The sequence below is a fragment of the Xenopus tropicalis genome, chromosome 2 (assembly GCF_000004195.4).
Source record: "Xenopus tropicalis strain Nigerian chromosome 2, UCB_Xtro_10.0, whole genome shotgun sequence".
Lineage (NCBI taxonomy): Eukaryota > Metazoa > Chordata > Amphibia > Anura > Pipidae > Xenopus > Xenopus tropicalis.
The window spans coordinates 47,827,043-47,845,029 of record NC_030678.2 but is presented as its reverse complement, the minus strand read 5'-3'; the positions used below and the strand labels follow the sequence as shown (position 1 = coordinate 47,845,029).

The window sequence follows — 17,987 nt, the reverse complement described above, 5'->3', positions numbered from 1 at the left end:
AAAGAAGTGTACTTATAACCAAATTCTAATATACATTTGTAAATTATTTTCTATGATTTTAAAATTATTCGAAAATGTAATTGCTATTGAAAGCAATATGTCTGACAGTTGAATTTCTCTGCATGCATGAGTCTTACTCCTGAAATAAAGTTGCAAGCCAACTGATTAACAGACCATTCAGAGTGGATTTGTTACACTGTTTTAAAGAGAGACCCAGAGAACCCACAGAAAGGGATAAACAAGCAATGTTTTCAACAGATTTTACAAATAATTTTGAATTATTTTTTTCATTAAAGGGGGATGACACATTTAAGTCTGCTGGTATGCACATTCATATTTTTCATTACCCATTCCCTTTTCATAAAATTTCCATTAAAAAAAAAAACCAAACATTTTTTGTCTAAGAAAATCCACAAATAACGTTATATATACACACAATATGTTGTAATGTGTTATAGACTTTATGTTGTTCCATTGGCTAAAGGCCTTAGGTTTCTACCCTTGGCCAGTGCCAAATATATTGGAATCAAATTGTATACTCAAACTAAAACAAAAACACACCCATCTTGTTAGCATTGGGCTGAATTTGCAGTTCAGTAGCCGAAATTGCATTTAACTGGGTGAGCTACTAAGGCTTAGGTTTCACAGGATTATAAAATACTACTTGTAGCCAACTAAAAATAGGTTTCATTGTTTGCTAGGCGGCCAAAAGTCTGTTTACAACTAAACAATGGATCATGCTGTCTAACCAGCTGCAAGTATAAGCTATAAATCTCCATCGAAGACATTTGGGCTTCAGCACACAATGCGCTTTTTGATTGCCACGGTTTGTGGTGGTGGTGGTGTTTTTAAACAATGCTGCAAGGTGTCCTGCAACAGCAATTGCTGTTTAAAAATACAGTCTTAGGGCTCTGGCACACGGGGAGATTAGTCACCCGCGACAAAACTCCCTGTTCGCGGGCGACTAATCTCCCCGAGTTGCCTTCCCCTGCCATCCCACCGGCGAAAATATAAGTCGCCAGTGGGATGGCAGACGCGGAGGCGCGATTTCACGCAAATCGACGAAAAAGACTCACGAGTCTTTTTCCCGAAATCGCCCCGCCGCGTCTGCCATCCCACCGGCGACTTACATTTTCGCCGGTGGGATGGCAGGGGAAGGCAACTCGGGGAGATTAGTCGCCCGTGAACAGGGAGTTTTGCCGCTGGCGACTAATCTCCCCGTGTGCCAGAGCCCTTAAGTATTTCCAAGCAATTTTCATGGGTGCTGTGTAAGCTAAGGATATTGCAGCATGCATAGCAGCCAACACTAATAAAGGAAGAACGTAAACTATAACACACACACACACTAAGGGTGTATTACCAATTAAATTTGAATGGTTACCTACAAGTTAGAAAACAAAAGCAAAGATCTGATTGGCTGCTATGGGCAACATCAGCGGTGATGTTTATCTCCAACGTTAATACACCCCTAAATGTTTGCATGCATGGGGCAAAGCTTTGCAGTCAGTGAAGGTTTCATTTTTACACAGCCACTACAGCAGCTCTTTCCTAGTAGTATTTTATATTTAAAATTAATATAATTCTGTGTCGTGGGAATTTTTTTCCCAGTTTTAGCAAACCTATATAGAGAGAGCCTGCTACTTCTGTTAGAAACTTCTATGCCAGGTAATGTAATTGCACAACAAAACTTACAAGCAAGTTTCTCATTAAAAGAACAGCTATTGAAAAAAAAAATGTTTAACATAAGCATCTTACAGAAAAAAAACTTTTTAAAAATAATCAATTAAAAATTCTGTACCATTTCTGACTACCTTGTCTCAACAAGAGACAGGCTTTTACAATTTAGAATTGTACACAGGCTCCACTTAACCCCCTTGAGGCTATTTCGTATGAACAGGCGAGAATCACCCCAATGCAACGCCTCAGAGGCAAACTACACACACACACCTTTGCGACTGCAGACTATAAAATCTTACATCCAAGGTTTGCTTACTAGAAGTGGTTGATGACCTTACCCCAACAGCCCACAAGAATTTTTTACTGCTACACTGGATGGCACTAAAACTGTGAGAATGTTTAATTATAAATTATGGATGCACCAAATCAATTTTTGACAAAACATTTGGTCAAAATACTGAACAGAATCAGAACCCGACATTGTATATTTAAAAATATAATTTTCTTGTGACTTCATGGACACCTTATCCGGAAAACCCATTATCCAGAAAGTTCCAAATTACTGAAAGGCCATCTCCCATAGACTCAATTTTAATCAAATAATTCACATTTTTAAAAATGATTTCCTTTTTCTCTGTAATAATAGAACAGTACCTTGTACATGATCCCAACTAAAATAGAATTAATCCTTACTGGGAAGGAAAACAGTCCTATTGGCTTTAATTACTGTTTAAATAATGTTTTTAGCAGACTTTAAGTAGGAGATCCGAATTATGGAAAGACCCTTATCCGGAAAACCCCAGGTACCGAGCATTCTGGACAATGGGTCCCATACCTGTACCTTCAATTATCCAGTACTCTAATGTCATGATGAGAAGATTTGGTTTGCCTAAGCATTTAGGATTTGAAAGATTCCTGCAGTACTAGGATTATACCAAATTACCAATCTAGTCTTGGATCTGGTGCATCCCTAATCATTCAGGCCATATTTCATTCCCTTTTACTTGCCTATAAACAGCTTAGCAGTTATAACTTACCATATCAAGTTCTGCCTCCTTCTTAAAAACAGAATAGGCCTCTTCATACCCATTGGAACGCAGGTAATCTGCTATCGCTCGATTTCTAAAAGAAAATACATTTTACTATGGTCATTTGCTTCTGAAATATATAAAAAAAAAAAAAAAAGCACCACAGAAGAGTAAAAATATCCCAACGCTATACCTACATCACAGCACTGAAAAATAGACGTACAGCAAGAAAAGTTTAAATGCCATAAATAACATTTCCATTTCTTCTTTTTCAAATAAAATAATGACACCTGCAGGTACCTGAGCCATTCTAAAGCTATGGGTTGTCTGTGACTGAAAACTGCCCGCCTTGAGCAGAACAAGACTACATATAGCCTTAGGGATGGTTCAGGCACCTAAACACCCTTAGGGGGTGAATTATCAACAGTCAAGTTTGATTTTTTTTTTTTCTTGAATTAAGTTTTTTGTTTCACCTTTTCAAGTTATGGCTTGAAAACTTGAATGCCTGGTATTCATTAAGTGCAAAAAAACTGAAAACTCGAATGTAAAAAAATTTGCCATGTAAAAGCTTGCTATTTTGTATAGAGGTCAAAGGTAACTGTCATAGGCAAAGTCAAGCCATATCCTCAAGCTCAAATTTTTCAAGTTTTTACAGCTTGCAAAGTTCGAGATATTCTTGTTTTTTATCTGAACGAGTTTTCCTTCTTATAAATAAATGACCATTAGATATGCAAGTTTATTGGATTTAGAAAAACAAACTCAAAAATTACAAAGTGAAAAATAAGTCCATTAGTCTGGCTACATGTATACATGGGCCAGTAAAAGCTGCATCTCCACATCTTTGCACCTTTAGACAAATACCTGGGTCAAAAATTGTCCCAATATCTATTGGGAAGGTATGAAAATACAACTGGACAAGGACCAAATTAACACAGTAAAGCAGTTCTCACACAACAGGTGCACAAGTGATCAAACCAGGCAACATCTAATAAGAGCATCTTTGGGCAACTAAACACATTGGGGCTCATTTATCAACACTGAGCAAATTTGCCCATGGGCAGTAACCCATAGCAACCAACCAGTGATTGGCTTTTTTTTAGCGAGCTGCAGGTAGAACAATGAATGCAACCATTTGAATGGATATCATGGGTCACTGCAAATTTGCTCAGTGTTGATAAATGACCCCCCAATGTAGTGGACCCCTTTTACAGGATATATCCCCATGTTAATATATCCATCACATTGGCAGCTATATGAAATAAATGCACATAAATATAAACAGGATACATTTGGCTTTCATTAATATTGATTTTTATTAAAGGACAAGGAAAGGCTAAGTCACTTAGGGGTGCCAAAATGTTAGGCACCCCCAAGTGCCTTTAATCGCTTACCTTGTACCCCGGGCTGGTGCCCCTGTTAAGAGAAAACAGCACCAGCCTGGGGTACCTGATTGAATCAAGGGAAAAGATGATCAAAACCTGCACACAAGGATGTGCCATATGCCCTAAGTGGGGCCTGCCAGGGGACCTGCATTGCTGCAGCCACGATTCAATATAGCCCAATGAGCTGTAGAGTGCTCATGGCTGCAAGCTGATGGCATATGGGGGTATAGTGCCCTGATGCCCAAAAGTCTTTACCTATGCCACTGGTTGGGGGCCATTAAATCCCCTTAGAGTGTCATGGATTTGGCCTTCCAAGGAAGGAGAGATGACAAAAATAGGTAATCCAGTGACAACCAAATCAAACAAGCAGGGACATGGGTAAGCAACTCTTATGTATATATTTCCCCCTTTTAAACCTGCATGCTTGGCTTTTGCAAAAATTGCTTATCCATCTCAGATCTCCTAGAACAGGGGTGGGCAAACTTTTTGGCTCAGGGGCCACATTGACTTACAGACGGCCCGGGCCGGACCAGCACTACGCCCAGGGCCGCCATTATAAGTCACAGGGCCTCTCAGCACCCACCCAGCATCCTGCAGCTCCCCACCGCAGCATCCTCCCCAGCATCCTGCAGTTCTCCCCAGCGTCCTTCCCATCCTCCTCAACATCCTCCCACCAGCTCCCCCCCCCCCCCAGCGACCTACAGCTTCCTTTGGCTCCATCCTCCAGCGACCTCCTGCCTCCTTCGGCTGTGTCAGTCCCTCGGCTCCCGCTGCATCTGAAGTTTTATACGGTTGCGCCCCTTGCGTTCAGACGTCACGCGCACGCACGGGGCGCAACCAATCAGGCGTCGGCGGGCCGGATTAAAAAGGCAAACGGGCCAGATGTGGCCCGCGGGCCGTAGTTTGCCCACCCCTGTCCTAGAACATGGCACTTCTCTAAGTGATCGCTACTCACCTAAGCACAGTTTTGTAACCCTGCTGTAGATGGTTTCAGGGACAACAAACTGATTTGTATAAGAATTTGGAATAGTTTTATTAGTATTATAGGAAAATCCACTATTTTGGGATTCAGACAAATCCCAACTCTTCTATGACCGATTTGACTGAAGCCTGAACCGAATTGGAACATTGGCAAAATTTGGCATTTGCAAATTAAAGCAAGGTGACGTTAAAATCCGAATGCATACCATGCACAAAAAACTTTGAGGTTTCCTTGTTTGTGTGACCAAAATTCACGCATTTAAGGATTCGGATTGGCCAGGCACTTGGATTTGGCCGAATTCTGGTGAAAAAAAGCTCGGATTTGGCCAAATCCAAGACTCTAATGCATCCTTAGTATATTACCACATGTATCATATATATAGTTACAGACGAATGTGGAATACATGATCTATTCATTCAAACAGGGATTAATGGACATGCCAACCCCAAAAAATTATTTTTTGCCTAATAAAAGAAAACTTAATTGTAAGCAACACTGCAATATACAGTGGAGGAAATAATTATTTGACCCCTCACTGATTTTGTAAGTTTGTCCAATGACAAAGAAATGAAAAGTCTCAGAACAGTATCATTTCAATGGTAGGTTTATAACAGTGGCAGATAGCACATCAAAAGGAAAATCGAAAAAATAACTTTAAATAAAAGATAGCAACTGATTTGCATTTCATTGAGTGAAATAAGTTTTTGAACCCTCTAACAAAAAAAGACTTAATACTTAGTGGAAAAACCCTTGTTTGCAAGCACAGAGGTCAAACGTTTCTTGTAATTGATGACCAAGTTTGCGCACATTTTAGGAGGAATGTTGGTCCCACTCCTCTTTGCAGATCATCTCTAAATCCCTAAGGTTTCGAGGCTGTCTCTGTGCAACTCTGAGCTTGAGCTCCCTCCATAGGTTTTCTATTGGATTAAGGTCCGGAGACTGACTAGGCCACTCCATGACCTTAATGTGCTTCTTCTTGAGCCACTCCTTTGTTGCCTTTGCTGTATGTTTTGGGTCATTGTCGTGCTGGAACACCCATCCACGACCCATTTTCAGTTTCCTGGCAGAGGGAAGGAGGTTGTCGTTCAGGATTTCACGATACATGGCTCCGTCCATTTTCCCGTTAATGCGAATATGTTGTCCTGTGCCCTTAGCAGAAAAACACCCCCAAAGCAAAATGTTTCCACCCCCATGCTTGACGGTGGGGACGGTGTTTTGGGGGTCATAGGCAGCATTTTTCTTCCTCCAAACACAGCGAGTTGAGTTAATGCCAAAGAGCTCTATTTTGGTCTCATCAGACCACAGCACCTTCTCCCAGTCACTCACAGAATCATTCAGGTGTTCATTGGCAAACTTCAGACGGGCCTGCACATGTGCCTTCTTGAGCAGGGGGACCTTGCGAGCCCTGCAGGATTTTAATCCATTGCGGTGTAATGTGTTTCCAATGGTTTTCTTGGTGACTGTGGTCCCTGCTAATTTGAGGTCATTAACTAACTCCTCCCGTGTAGTTCTAGGATGCTTTTTCACCTTTCTCAGAATCATTGACACCCCACGAGGTGAGATCTTGCGTGGAGCCCCAGAGCGAGGTCGATTGATGGTCATTTTGTGCTCCTTCCATTTTCGAACAATCGCACCAACAGTTGTCACCTTCTCTCCCAGCTTCTTGCTAATGGTTTTGTAGCCCATTCCAGCCTTGTGCAGGTCTACAATTTTGTCTCTGACATCCTTGGACAGCTCTTTGGTCTTTCCCATGTTGGAGAGTTTGGAGTCTGCTTGATTGATTGATTCTGTGGACAGGTGTCTTTTATACAGGTGACTAGTTAAGACAGGTGTCCTTAATGAGGTTGACTAATTGAGTAGAAGTGTCTAACCACTCTGTGGGAGCCAGAACTCTTAATGGTTGGTAGGGGTTCAAAAACTTATTTCACTCAATGAAATGCATATCAGTTGCTATCTTTTATTTAAAGTTATTTTTTCCATTTTCCTTTTGATGTGCTATCTGCCATTGTTAAAATAAACCTACCATTGAAATGATACTGTTCTGAGACTTTTCATTTCTTTGTCATTGGACAAACTTACAAAATCAGTGAGGGGTCAAATAATTATTTCCTCCACTGTACATTCATTACATATTTGTAATGGTTTTTTAAGTTATTTGTATATATAATTGCTATTAAAAGCAGTGTTTGCCTGTGCTTTCTATTCTCTGCCCTGGTGGCTCTGGCGTTTGAAACAATGTAACAAACGCCAGGAGATTTTACAGACCTGTTTTGCTGGAGGAGCCTGGCACTTGCAACACTGTTAAACAAGTAACAACCAGGAGTTCAGCAGATGCTGCTTTCTTACAGCTAACACATTTACAAATAACTTTAAAAAGCACTAATAATTTTTAATAAATGGATATTGGAAAGTTGCTTAGAATTAGTTTTATTTTATTAAGCAAAACATTTTTTTGGGGGTTGACATGTCCTTTAAGAGAGAACTAAAATAAGAGCCAGATTAGTGCAATGGCACATTTTTGCAATGGTTCCATTTTGTTAAACAACAAAGCAACAGAACATTCTTTGCAATTTTGGGTGCCGAGAATGGCTGCTTAAAAAATGCTGGAAATTAATACAAAATTTAGCATAATTCATGATTTTACCTGCAGCAATACCCAGCACAAGCAGTAACAAAAAGATCTGCCATTTTTCCCCCACAACAAGCTGATGGAGACAAAGCACCACGTGTGCCATTGCCTTTGAGGCAGATGACCACTGTAAGAAACATTAATTGTAAGAAAGGCAAAGTTAATGATAGCCAGACTTATCCAACAGAAGGGTTCAACAAAAAGCTGAACTCAATTGTTCAGGCAGACGCAGGAAGGTCGGTTAGAGGTTGTCTGGTTTATAATGGGCATATACGCTGATGTGAGCATATTTCTAACAGGCTATCAGGCAGATAAAATGAGAACAGCTATAGAATTGTCAGAAGGTGGTCATTCACACTGAGAAGGCTTATCTTTCATCAAACAGAAAAGACAGAAAATAGCCCTACCCTTTTCAATGAGAGGACTATTGATGTAGCACTGAGTGGGGAAAACAGCTGAAGTATCTCACACAGTCAATCACATCTAATCAGTACGCTCAATTTTGGACATCCTATCTGATACAACAGATATGCTAATACAGGTGGGCACACTGTCTCAGAGGTTGCAGAGCAGTGGCCCTGAATTCAATCATGACCTAGGCACTGTCAGTAAGCGGTTTGCATTCCTCCCTGTGACTATGTAGGTTTACTCTGGATACACCTGTTTTTCTCTACATAACAAAAGCATATAGACAGTTTAAATAAACAGGGACATTTGTGTAAGCTCTAATGTATAAATAGTGTATAAATAGGTCAGTATAGGTTTGTGTCTGCTGGGTTTACTTGGAAGGGTTGAACTTGAGGGACTCTGGTCTTTTTTCAACCCTGTGTAACACTGGGCTGGGCTTGACGTGAATGATCAATCTCTAAAAAGCTGCATAAATGAGTCAGCGCTATATAAAAATAAGGGCTAAATGTAGGCATTTGGATTGCTGTGATTTACTCTGGAGTGAACTGGAAAAATAAAAATACCCAAAAGTGCAGCCAGTCACCAGTGGACTCCTGTTGAGGCAACAGAGAACCTTGTCTTAGGTGGCACTGTAAGTGACATAAGGGGACAGCATAGCTAGCTAAATCTCAGTTCCAATTGTAGTGAAGTTGTGCTCTCTTTACTGGCAGTTTTCCCTATTTACCTTGGCCCTGGAGTGATGGGGATGTGGCATCAGGTTTGCTACCTCAGGTATTAAGAGGCACCCCCTGCCAATCACTTTCACAAAATGCAGGAAAGCAGCTGCAATTATATTATCAATATGTAGTGTAATCTTTGATTTGTCAAGTTGCTGTAAACAGGAAACAGGTGATTCTCTTTTATAGAGAATTGGTGCAAAGGAAATGCAGCCCTAAACAAATTGCATGTACCAAGGCTAATGGGCATTGGTCAGGTGATTCTTCCATAGGTAGTACATAAAATAGTACAGGAATAGGATCCATTAAACCGAAAGCTCCAGATTATGGGAAGGCCGAACAGGGAGATTTGTCGCAGGCGACTAATCTCCCCGTGTGCCAGAGCCCTTAGAGGTACAGATTTATAGGCCAGTAGAAAAACATGCATCACCTAAACAATGACATACAAGTAATTAAAGAAAATCAAACATACCATAAAAACTTATGGTATTCTACAAGCCTTATTAAAAGGTCTCAAGATCTGGTCTCCAAACAAAACTGTTTAGGATGCCCCACACAGGCAGACCTCACCAAAATATTCTGTATTTCTAAACTGGGTGTGGGTTCAGAATCCCAATATTATATATTATTAAACCCAATAAACCATATCAGTTAAAAAGTCAAACCAGGTTGGCTAGGTCGTGTGTGTACAGGGTCCTCAGAAAGAACTGCATGAGGTGTACCGGTTATCCGCAGTGGAATCAGGTCATTATGCGGAGCTCCATTATAAAACTAATTTCATAATATAATGCGCAAAATAACCTATGTATAAGTAAACATCAAATATGCAAAATTAACAAAGTGATGAGTACTTGTTAATCGCACAGGGTGCTTTTTAGCTGGCTGAGAAGTGCCAGAAATATTTAGCTTGCTTTGGGTAAAACCTGTTACAGTATAAGATTAGAATGAACATAATTCAAAAACATGAGAATAAAAGCTCAAACCACTTACAGTTCATCTCTTTGCCTCTGTGACAGCACCATGATGAACAATGTCCCACTTATACAAAACAAAAAGGGACACCTTCAGGAGTTCTTCAGCAACTTATGAAAACTGGGTTTGTAGGAAAGTGTGCCACCGAGTGGCTTCAGAAGTAAGAATAATTCTCCTCCAGATGAAGTTTCATGAAAAATGTGGAGTCATTCAACAAGGACGGTTCATTCCACCTGCATACAAAAATAAAAAAAAAAACTATTAGAGCCAGAGCAAAGATAAATAATACTACATGTATAATATATGTGACCTACATCTTTGTATATGCAATACATTTTAATGGGACATGAGCTCAGTGAATTGGGCTGATACTCAATATACTTTTTGCCTATTGTTTTAAGAAATATTCTTGTTAAGTGTCAGAAACAGCAAATTTGAAGCCGGTTTTACTTTTCCACTTACTGATAACAAAGACCATTAAGGGCTCTGGCACACAAGGAGATTTGTCGCCGGCGATTTTTAAAAGAGCGATTTGGCAACAAGACGAGTGACAAGACGCCAATGCTAAATCAATGGAAATCGCCAGCGTCAAAACATACGAGGCTACTTCAAGTCGTCTGCTGTTTCAAATCGCACACAGACCCTTTTCTGAGCGACTTGAGTAAACATGAGGGAGGGGTAACTGTTGAGTGTACCATGGGTAGCAGATCGCCTGGAGCTCAACTCGCATGAAATCTCTTCGTGGGTATTGTCGTGGCGACTTGTCGCCAAAGCGCCAGGGGGAAAAAACGCAGGCGACAAATCTCCTCGTGTGCCAGAGCCCTAAAGAAGTCCACTGAAAAGCCCCTGATAATGAGCTGTTTAAATCCTGCTGTTTAGAGAAGGGAGGGGTTTGTTTGTTTGTTTAAAGGTAGATAGGGACATCTGAACAAACTGCCCTGTTTTTGGTGTATACTGCCTGTTAATGTTATCTGTGATACCCCAAAACATTTAATATTAAAATTTAGATAGATAAAATTTAGATACAGCATCTTATGACATGATAAAGCAATAAGAGACTCTTCAGTAGGGGAAGAATGAAAGTTTTATAATTTGCTATGCAGTAGTAATTTGCGCAGAAGTTGTGAATAAAATAATAAAACATATTTTTAAGATGTATCAACTTATCAATAGCCACAACATACAAAATGAGTATTAATACTAATTACTTAAAATTGCAGTGCTGCTGTTATAGAACTATTTTAGACCATCACTTGCAATGCATCTGAGCTTGTTGCTAGAAAGTCCCTGCTACAAGACCCAGCTAGACTGATCCAACAAAGTTGCTCATAGAGCACCTCCATCCATCAAAGCTTAAAAATATCTGTATCATGCAATTATGAAGATTCCAGGCAAACAACAAACATAGAAAAGCAGGTCTTGAAGACCTCTTAGAACCACCTCCCACCTCTAATGCTTACCATTCGGTAACATTCACAAATGAATGTTTCCATACCATGGCATTATAAAATACGTGAACTTACATGTGCCTCTCTTGAACAGCTGGGGGAAGCAATTTTCCTTTTCAACACCTCACTTCTGCTGTGAAAGTGGCAAAGAAATGCCGAGTTGAGGATTGCAAAAGAAAGTGGCTTTCCCAGTTACTAAAATCATGTAGACAGTTTAAATATAATTACTTAACATAAAAACAGACAAAAAATTAAGTAAATTAAAAAAACACAAATTAGGAAACACAAATAAAGCAAAAGTAATCAACCTGTAATTACAAATCAGAAAAGTTTTTGTTTTGTCTTGTTTTTAATAAAGACCCCATAAAAACAAAGACCCCCATATACAAACAAACAAAAACATGTATGTTTGCCAATTACATTCCACCAGTAACAGGCTAGACAAAAATGAGCCAATGTTTACTAATTGGCTGTTTGCTGTAGTCACTGAAAAAACTCACTAGTTCAGAGTTTGCCCCTGCTATTAGCCTGCTCCACCAATAACATCCCATTACCTCCTTTAACTCTCAATGAGGTAAATAAGCAATTTACCTATAAATTAAATATAGCATGGTATATACACAGGGAAATTACAGCATCGCAAAAAAAAAAAAAAAAACGTTTATTGCTGTTGGTGTCAGTGCCCCTCACATGAAAGCTGGAAAGATACAGAAGTGGCAAGAAGCACAAATCTATTATAAAAAGTTAAGAATTGAAAAGTTGCAAATAATATGACATTTTATATCATATTAAACGCAAACCACCCATTTAAGCTGGTTATACACAGGCTGATAATGAAGGGGTCATTTAGACCTGTGCAGTGCAGTTGTGGAAGCCCAGCATTTGGAACAGTCCTTCTGGGGAGAAAGGCCATTCTTTTAAAGGAATTTGCATCTAAATCTGCTCCTCCTCAGGCACAGTGCGCCTGATGTAGGGGAACCCAGGGTACCCATAATGAGCTAGGTCAATAAACGTAGTAGGCTTGTGCTAAAAGAATTGGGTGTGGACATCAGTTGACAAAAAATTATTTTCCTTGGAATAGCATCCGATTTGTGTTGAATCACATGCATAACCGCAAACGGCTGCAATTGTGTCAGAGATATTGCTCTCCTCAAGACAAAGAGATGCTGGAATCACAGGATAAAATAAAAAAAATTGCAACTTGCATTTGAAACTGCACTTTGCAGACTGAACTTGCCCGAGTCTTCAGCTTAATAGCCCATGTAAGGGGGCTCCCAACCACCGACTAATAAATATGTGGCCAGAAATTAAGCAGGTTAGAAAACTTGTTCACCTGAGACCACCCAGCCACACTAAAGCAGTCCTTTCCCAATGGGCCCGCATAGGTTTGAGAAAGTGAAGAGGAGCTGCAAGCTGCTGTTTCAATCATTCAACCTGCTGGCTTCAACAAATGAAACAGACCTTGTATGGACCCTTCATAAGGCAGCCATCTTTTCAACCCACTTGGAGAGATCAGTATACTTGTCACTTAAATGAAAAACATTTGGCGAGACAAAGCAATTATGTCTATAATGTACAAAAACATTTTATTTAAATCAAGCTATTTTTGTAGGGTGTTTGCTATCCACAGCTGTATTTAGACAGCTCTTATCTGTTGTCTAAACCAGGCCTGCAAACAATACTTATCTTATACAAAAAAAATGCATTATTTTAGCTGCCTTCTTCTGTTCAGTGCAAAGTTGCATGATACTAAAGCAGTGATTTTTGGACTCTTTGTTGAAGCCCCTTTTAAAGTCCAACATTGGGTGTGGGCCTCTGTTAGCTTATATCAATGACACTGAAAATACCTTTTAAAACTTTGCATCCAGTCAAATACAGCGATATGGTGATCTTCCCACTGCACAATCCACTATGCAACGATCCACATCTCCTCCTTGCTCGACTGCAAACCCGGAAGTCAATTGTTTTCCTGTACAGAAGGAAGGCTAGGAGAAGATGTGGATCGTCACATAGTGGATTGTGCAGAGGGAAGATCGCTGTATTTGAAATGACCGGATGCAAAGTTTTAAAAGGTATTTTCTAATAAAGCATTCAAAATAATAAACATTGTGCAGGGTAGAATAGATTTTTTATTTAAAAAAAAAAAAAAAAAAAGTAGATATCAGAATAGTACTCAATAGCAGGGCTGTGGAGTCGGTAGATAAATTCTCCGACTCAGACTCCTCAGTTCCTGATACTCCCGACTCCGACTCCTCTGTTTTTAATATGCTAATGCAGTGCTGTCCAACTGGCGGCCCACTTTAAATGGTATCAGTACTGAGATTAACTTCATGGTTCTCACCTCAGATTCAGGCTGTAATCCCTCTGTATTATTTAAACATCTAATCCCCTGTACTGTTCACACCTTTGCATTGTTCACCCCCTGCATTGTTCACCCCCTGCATTGTTCACCCCCTGCATTGTTCACCCCCTGCATTGTTCACCCCCTGCATTGTTCACCCCCTGCATTGTTCACCCCCTGCATTGTTCACCCCCTGCATTGTTCACCCCCTGCATTGTTCACCCCCTGCATTGTTCACCCCCTGCATTGTTCACCCCCTGCATTGTTCACCCCCTGCATTGTTCACACCTCCTGCTCAGGCTGTAATCACCCACATTGTTCGTCTGTTCACACCTCAGACATTGTAAGTACTGCCTGGCCTATGCTGCCTGTGTATAGGCAGCATAGGGAAGGCAGAGTATGGCACATAGGCAGCATAGGGCAGGGAGGGTATGGCACAAACAGGCAGCATAGGGCAGGGAGGGTATTGAACACACAGGCAGCATATGGCAGGCAGAGTATGGCACACACACACAGGCAGGGCAGGCAGAGTATGGCACACACAGGCAGCATATGGCAGGCAGAGTATGGCACACACAGGCAGCATATGGCAGGCAGAGTATGGCACACACAGGCAGCATATGGCAGGGAGAGTATGGCATACACAGGCAGGGTAGGGCAGAGTATGGCACACACAGGCAGCATATGGCAGGGAGAGTATGGCACAACAACAACCATTTGTAAAGCGCTTTTCTCCCGTAGGACCCAAACACAGGCAGCATATGGCAGGGAGAGTATGGCACACACAGGCAGCATATGGCAGGCAGAGTATGGCACACACAGGCAGCATATGGCAGGGAGAGTATGGCACACACAGGCAGCATAGGGCAGGCAGAGTATGGCACACCCAGGCAGCATAGGGCAGGCAGAGTATGGCACACACAGGTAGCGTAGGGCAGGCAGAGTGCTGCCTGTGTGTGCCATATACTCTTTCTACCCTATGGTGCCTGTGGGAGGTGAACCTGGCAGGGGTTTGTTCTGGGAGTTTGTTAGCAGTTGGAAATAGGCATTAAATGGTCCCTAAGGTGTGTAATTATATGCTGGGGGTTGCTGTGCTATCCACAGGGGAGGATTCGTCATATGGATTTTAGGGTGTCTCTTAATATGACATAATATAATTTTTTAACATATGAATGATGGTTGATATCCCTGCAGTGAGGACCAAGCCTTTGGGTTTTTGCTGCACTACCACCATTGTGATAAAATGGGTGTGGTTTAAAAGGGGGGAGTGGTCAAAACTGGCTTCCATTAGCGGCCCTCCACCATGTATGCGTGAGAAATTCCGGCCCTCGGCACCGCAGAAGTTGGACAGCACTGTGATAATGTATTTTATACATCCAGGAAGGGGCAGGTGAGAAGGGGCACTTAAAACACGAACACGAACTGATAATAAACTGATAGACAATTTTATCTATACTCCTACTTCTAATGATTTCCCTAGAATCCCATAGTCATGTTTAAAGTTTAAGCTAACATTACAGCTGAATTACAGCAGTTTTTCAAATGTTTTAAAGCTTCAGTCTTAAACTATGGACTATCCATTCCCTTCACGTATACAGGTATTTCTAGTTATCAGTGAGAGTTAGGCTGGGTTCCCAGTAGAACCCGACGCAGTGGAGCTGCCGCACCGTAACTGTGCGTTACGTCCCATTTACTGAAGCATACAGCCAATGAAAAGCTTCATGGTCACTCAGCGTGTTCGTTTATGCACTGTGTGCATTGGGCTTTATTCTTATAGCACAGAAGTAATTAATTATGACTGTTTGTGAATTGGGACATTAAAACTTGTTTTTTTTTTTTTTTTTTATTCCCATTTAAATTTAGTAGGAGTCGGAGTCGGTTCATTTTTTGCCGACTCCGACTCCAGGTACCCAAAATTGCCTCCGACTCCACAGCCCTGCTCAATAGAAATCCAAGTCCGGCTTGGGAGTCCTCCAGTTACATGGGAGTAAGAGAAACAATAGGTTATCATTAAGGCCATTTTGACTGCAATTAGCTGATCAGCTATTTCAAAGATGTTACTCGGAACAGTTTAAACTTTTGAGACAAATAGCAATTTTTATACAAAAACACTTTGTTTCATAGAGGTCAATACAGCTCACACACAGGAACTTTAGAGCCCTTGCATGGTTGAGACCACAAAGGCTGAGGCCATGAGGTTTTGCAAAACCCTCTTACCACCTGTATGTTATCAATGCCATTCACGTCACTAATAAAAAAAAGTTTTGCTATAAAAATCTTTGGCTTCCTTAAAGTTGTGTCATCAAGACCTCAACAGCTTATCAAGGTAAGGTAAAAGCACTGTGATTAGGCACAGAACTAAAGCCAACAAAAAAATTACATTAAAAATGCTTCACCGAATAAGATCAGTAAATTAGGGTGGACAACTTTCCTTCAGTATGTACAGATTCATACCTACAGATTACAAGAAAACTCAAGGTACAACTCACACATACAAGAAAATACAAAAAATGATAGCAAAATACAAATGGGGTATATACAAAATGTGAATATACTATAATACTTTTATTATTTCAAGAAACTGAAGACCCCCTTACAGAAATAAACAGTTATAGTGCGAAAAATGGACTATGCTTATTATATTCAGTTTGAATTTTGCTGACATGTTCAGTTTAATGTCATGTCAGCAGAATTTTACTCTTGTGCTCAAGATGTTTTATTGTGAAAAGGGACATGCACCAGTAATCGCATTTATTTGGTCTGTAGGTCAGTTAGAGGAAGTCTCATTCTCAACATCTCTTTCTAAACTGAAAGTGGCAACTAAACTGAATGACACGACAGAACTTTTTTCGTTACTAGCTTATTCATTGTATCATACAAAAAGCAGCTGAAATGGCCATGAACTAAATCCGTAAATCAATGTTTAAAAGCAATCACATATTACATGATTATACCTCACAATAGAAAAAAAGTCAAGTTTTCCAGGTATGTTAAATCTGTGAGATGTATTGCTCATATGTTAAAAAAAAAAAAAATTCTTCTTCCCTGGCACCAATGAGGCCATGCAGCTGTCCATGATTGGTATGCAAAATCTGGCATTCTCCAGGGTTTCCACTTTAGCAAACGTTTAAAAAGATGTATTAGCATTGCTTATTCACAGCAGCTTCAGTTATGCTATTCAGTTATACCATCTTAAAAAAAAGCTGAAGCTGGGCCTTTAGGATGGCCAAGTTGTCACAAAAATGGCAACTGTTTTGGTTTAACAAAGCATTTAAAATATGCAAATAAATGTTTTATTTAGCTAGTAACAAAACAAATTCAAAAGTATTGACTAAATCCATGATATTTGGGAAAGAAGTCTAAAGGGGTGTTTTCATTGGTATGGTCTCTCTTATCCAGAAACCCTACAGTGTAAAAACTTGATCTCCTATAAAGCAAACCTGAAGTCATTTTAATTGTTTTATTATGCAAAAAAATATTTTCGAATTTGACATGCCCTTTAAAGAAACAGTCCTATATTCTATCAGCTGAAAATCATTAGCATAGCATAGTTACTTTCTGACAGAAAGCTCTTGAAATGCTGCAACTCAACTGAAATGGAGAGGTGATGCTTAGGTGCAGACTAAGAACAGAAAAAACAATTTGCAGAAAAAGGCATTGGCACATACGGTAGGTTTTGTTATTGTCTGTTTTTCCCAATAAAGAAATTAACAAAAGCCATTCAGATACTGCCTCAAACCAGTTTTTAACTGCAATTAATAAGAATCAGTCACAGCTAAAATAAGTAACTATGACATGGATCTTTACATGTCTGGGATACAAAAGTCATTTGTACTTGAACATCACATAAACTCAAATGCTGAAGCCAAAACACACCTAGATATGAGTAACCTATCATTTTTTATTATACTAGTCCATCATCCTGAACAGACCCTTTCCCAATGAAGCTTACAATCTAAAACACACACAAACAATAGTCAGGAGCAAATTAACCTGCCTATATCCTTGGAATTTAAGGGGTAAGTCAGAGCACACCAGAAACAGAAAATGCAAACCTAAATGCTTTGTAGACATAGCCCTGGCTGGAACTGTGCAGAGCACTCCTTGCAGAAAACCCTTATACTCCTTTAAAATACACCAATATTTAAATGTGTGTTTAACAAAAGCCCAACAAATCAGACTTGTAAATGTCTCATAAGAAAAAAAAATATGAAAAAGCACAAATTTTTTTCTTTACCCCTTTTACCTCTAGCGCAACCCTAAAAGCCTGCTTCTCAGATTTACAGATAAGGAGTTCATTACTGGTAATTAGAGTGAGGATAATGACACACAGAGCACTATGTCACCCTTAGGAAACTGTGCTCCTCTCGAGCGAGAAAGCACCCAGAAATAGAGTTTCACTGC

General features: G+C 40.1%; 1 protein-coding gene across 1 annotated transcript in view; it reads right to left on the bottom strand.

Annotated features, from left to right (window-relative positions):
* pafah1b1 (platelet activating factor acetylhydrolase 1b regulatory subunit 1) overlaps window positions 1-17,987 on the bottom strand; it is a 47,790-nt gene that overhangs the window by 20,456 nt on the left and 9,347 nt on the right. The window contains 2 exon segments of the mRNA NM_205830.1: window positions 2,715-2,799; window positions 9,813-10,027. Of these exon segments, the coding sequence (NP_991399.1) occupies window positions 2,715-2,799; window positions 9,813-9,844 (117 nt within the window). The 5' untranslated portion in view covers window positions 9,845-10,027.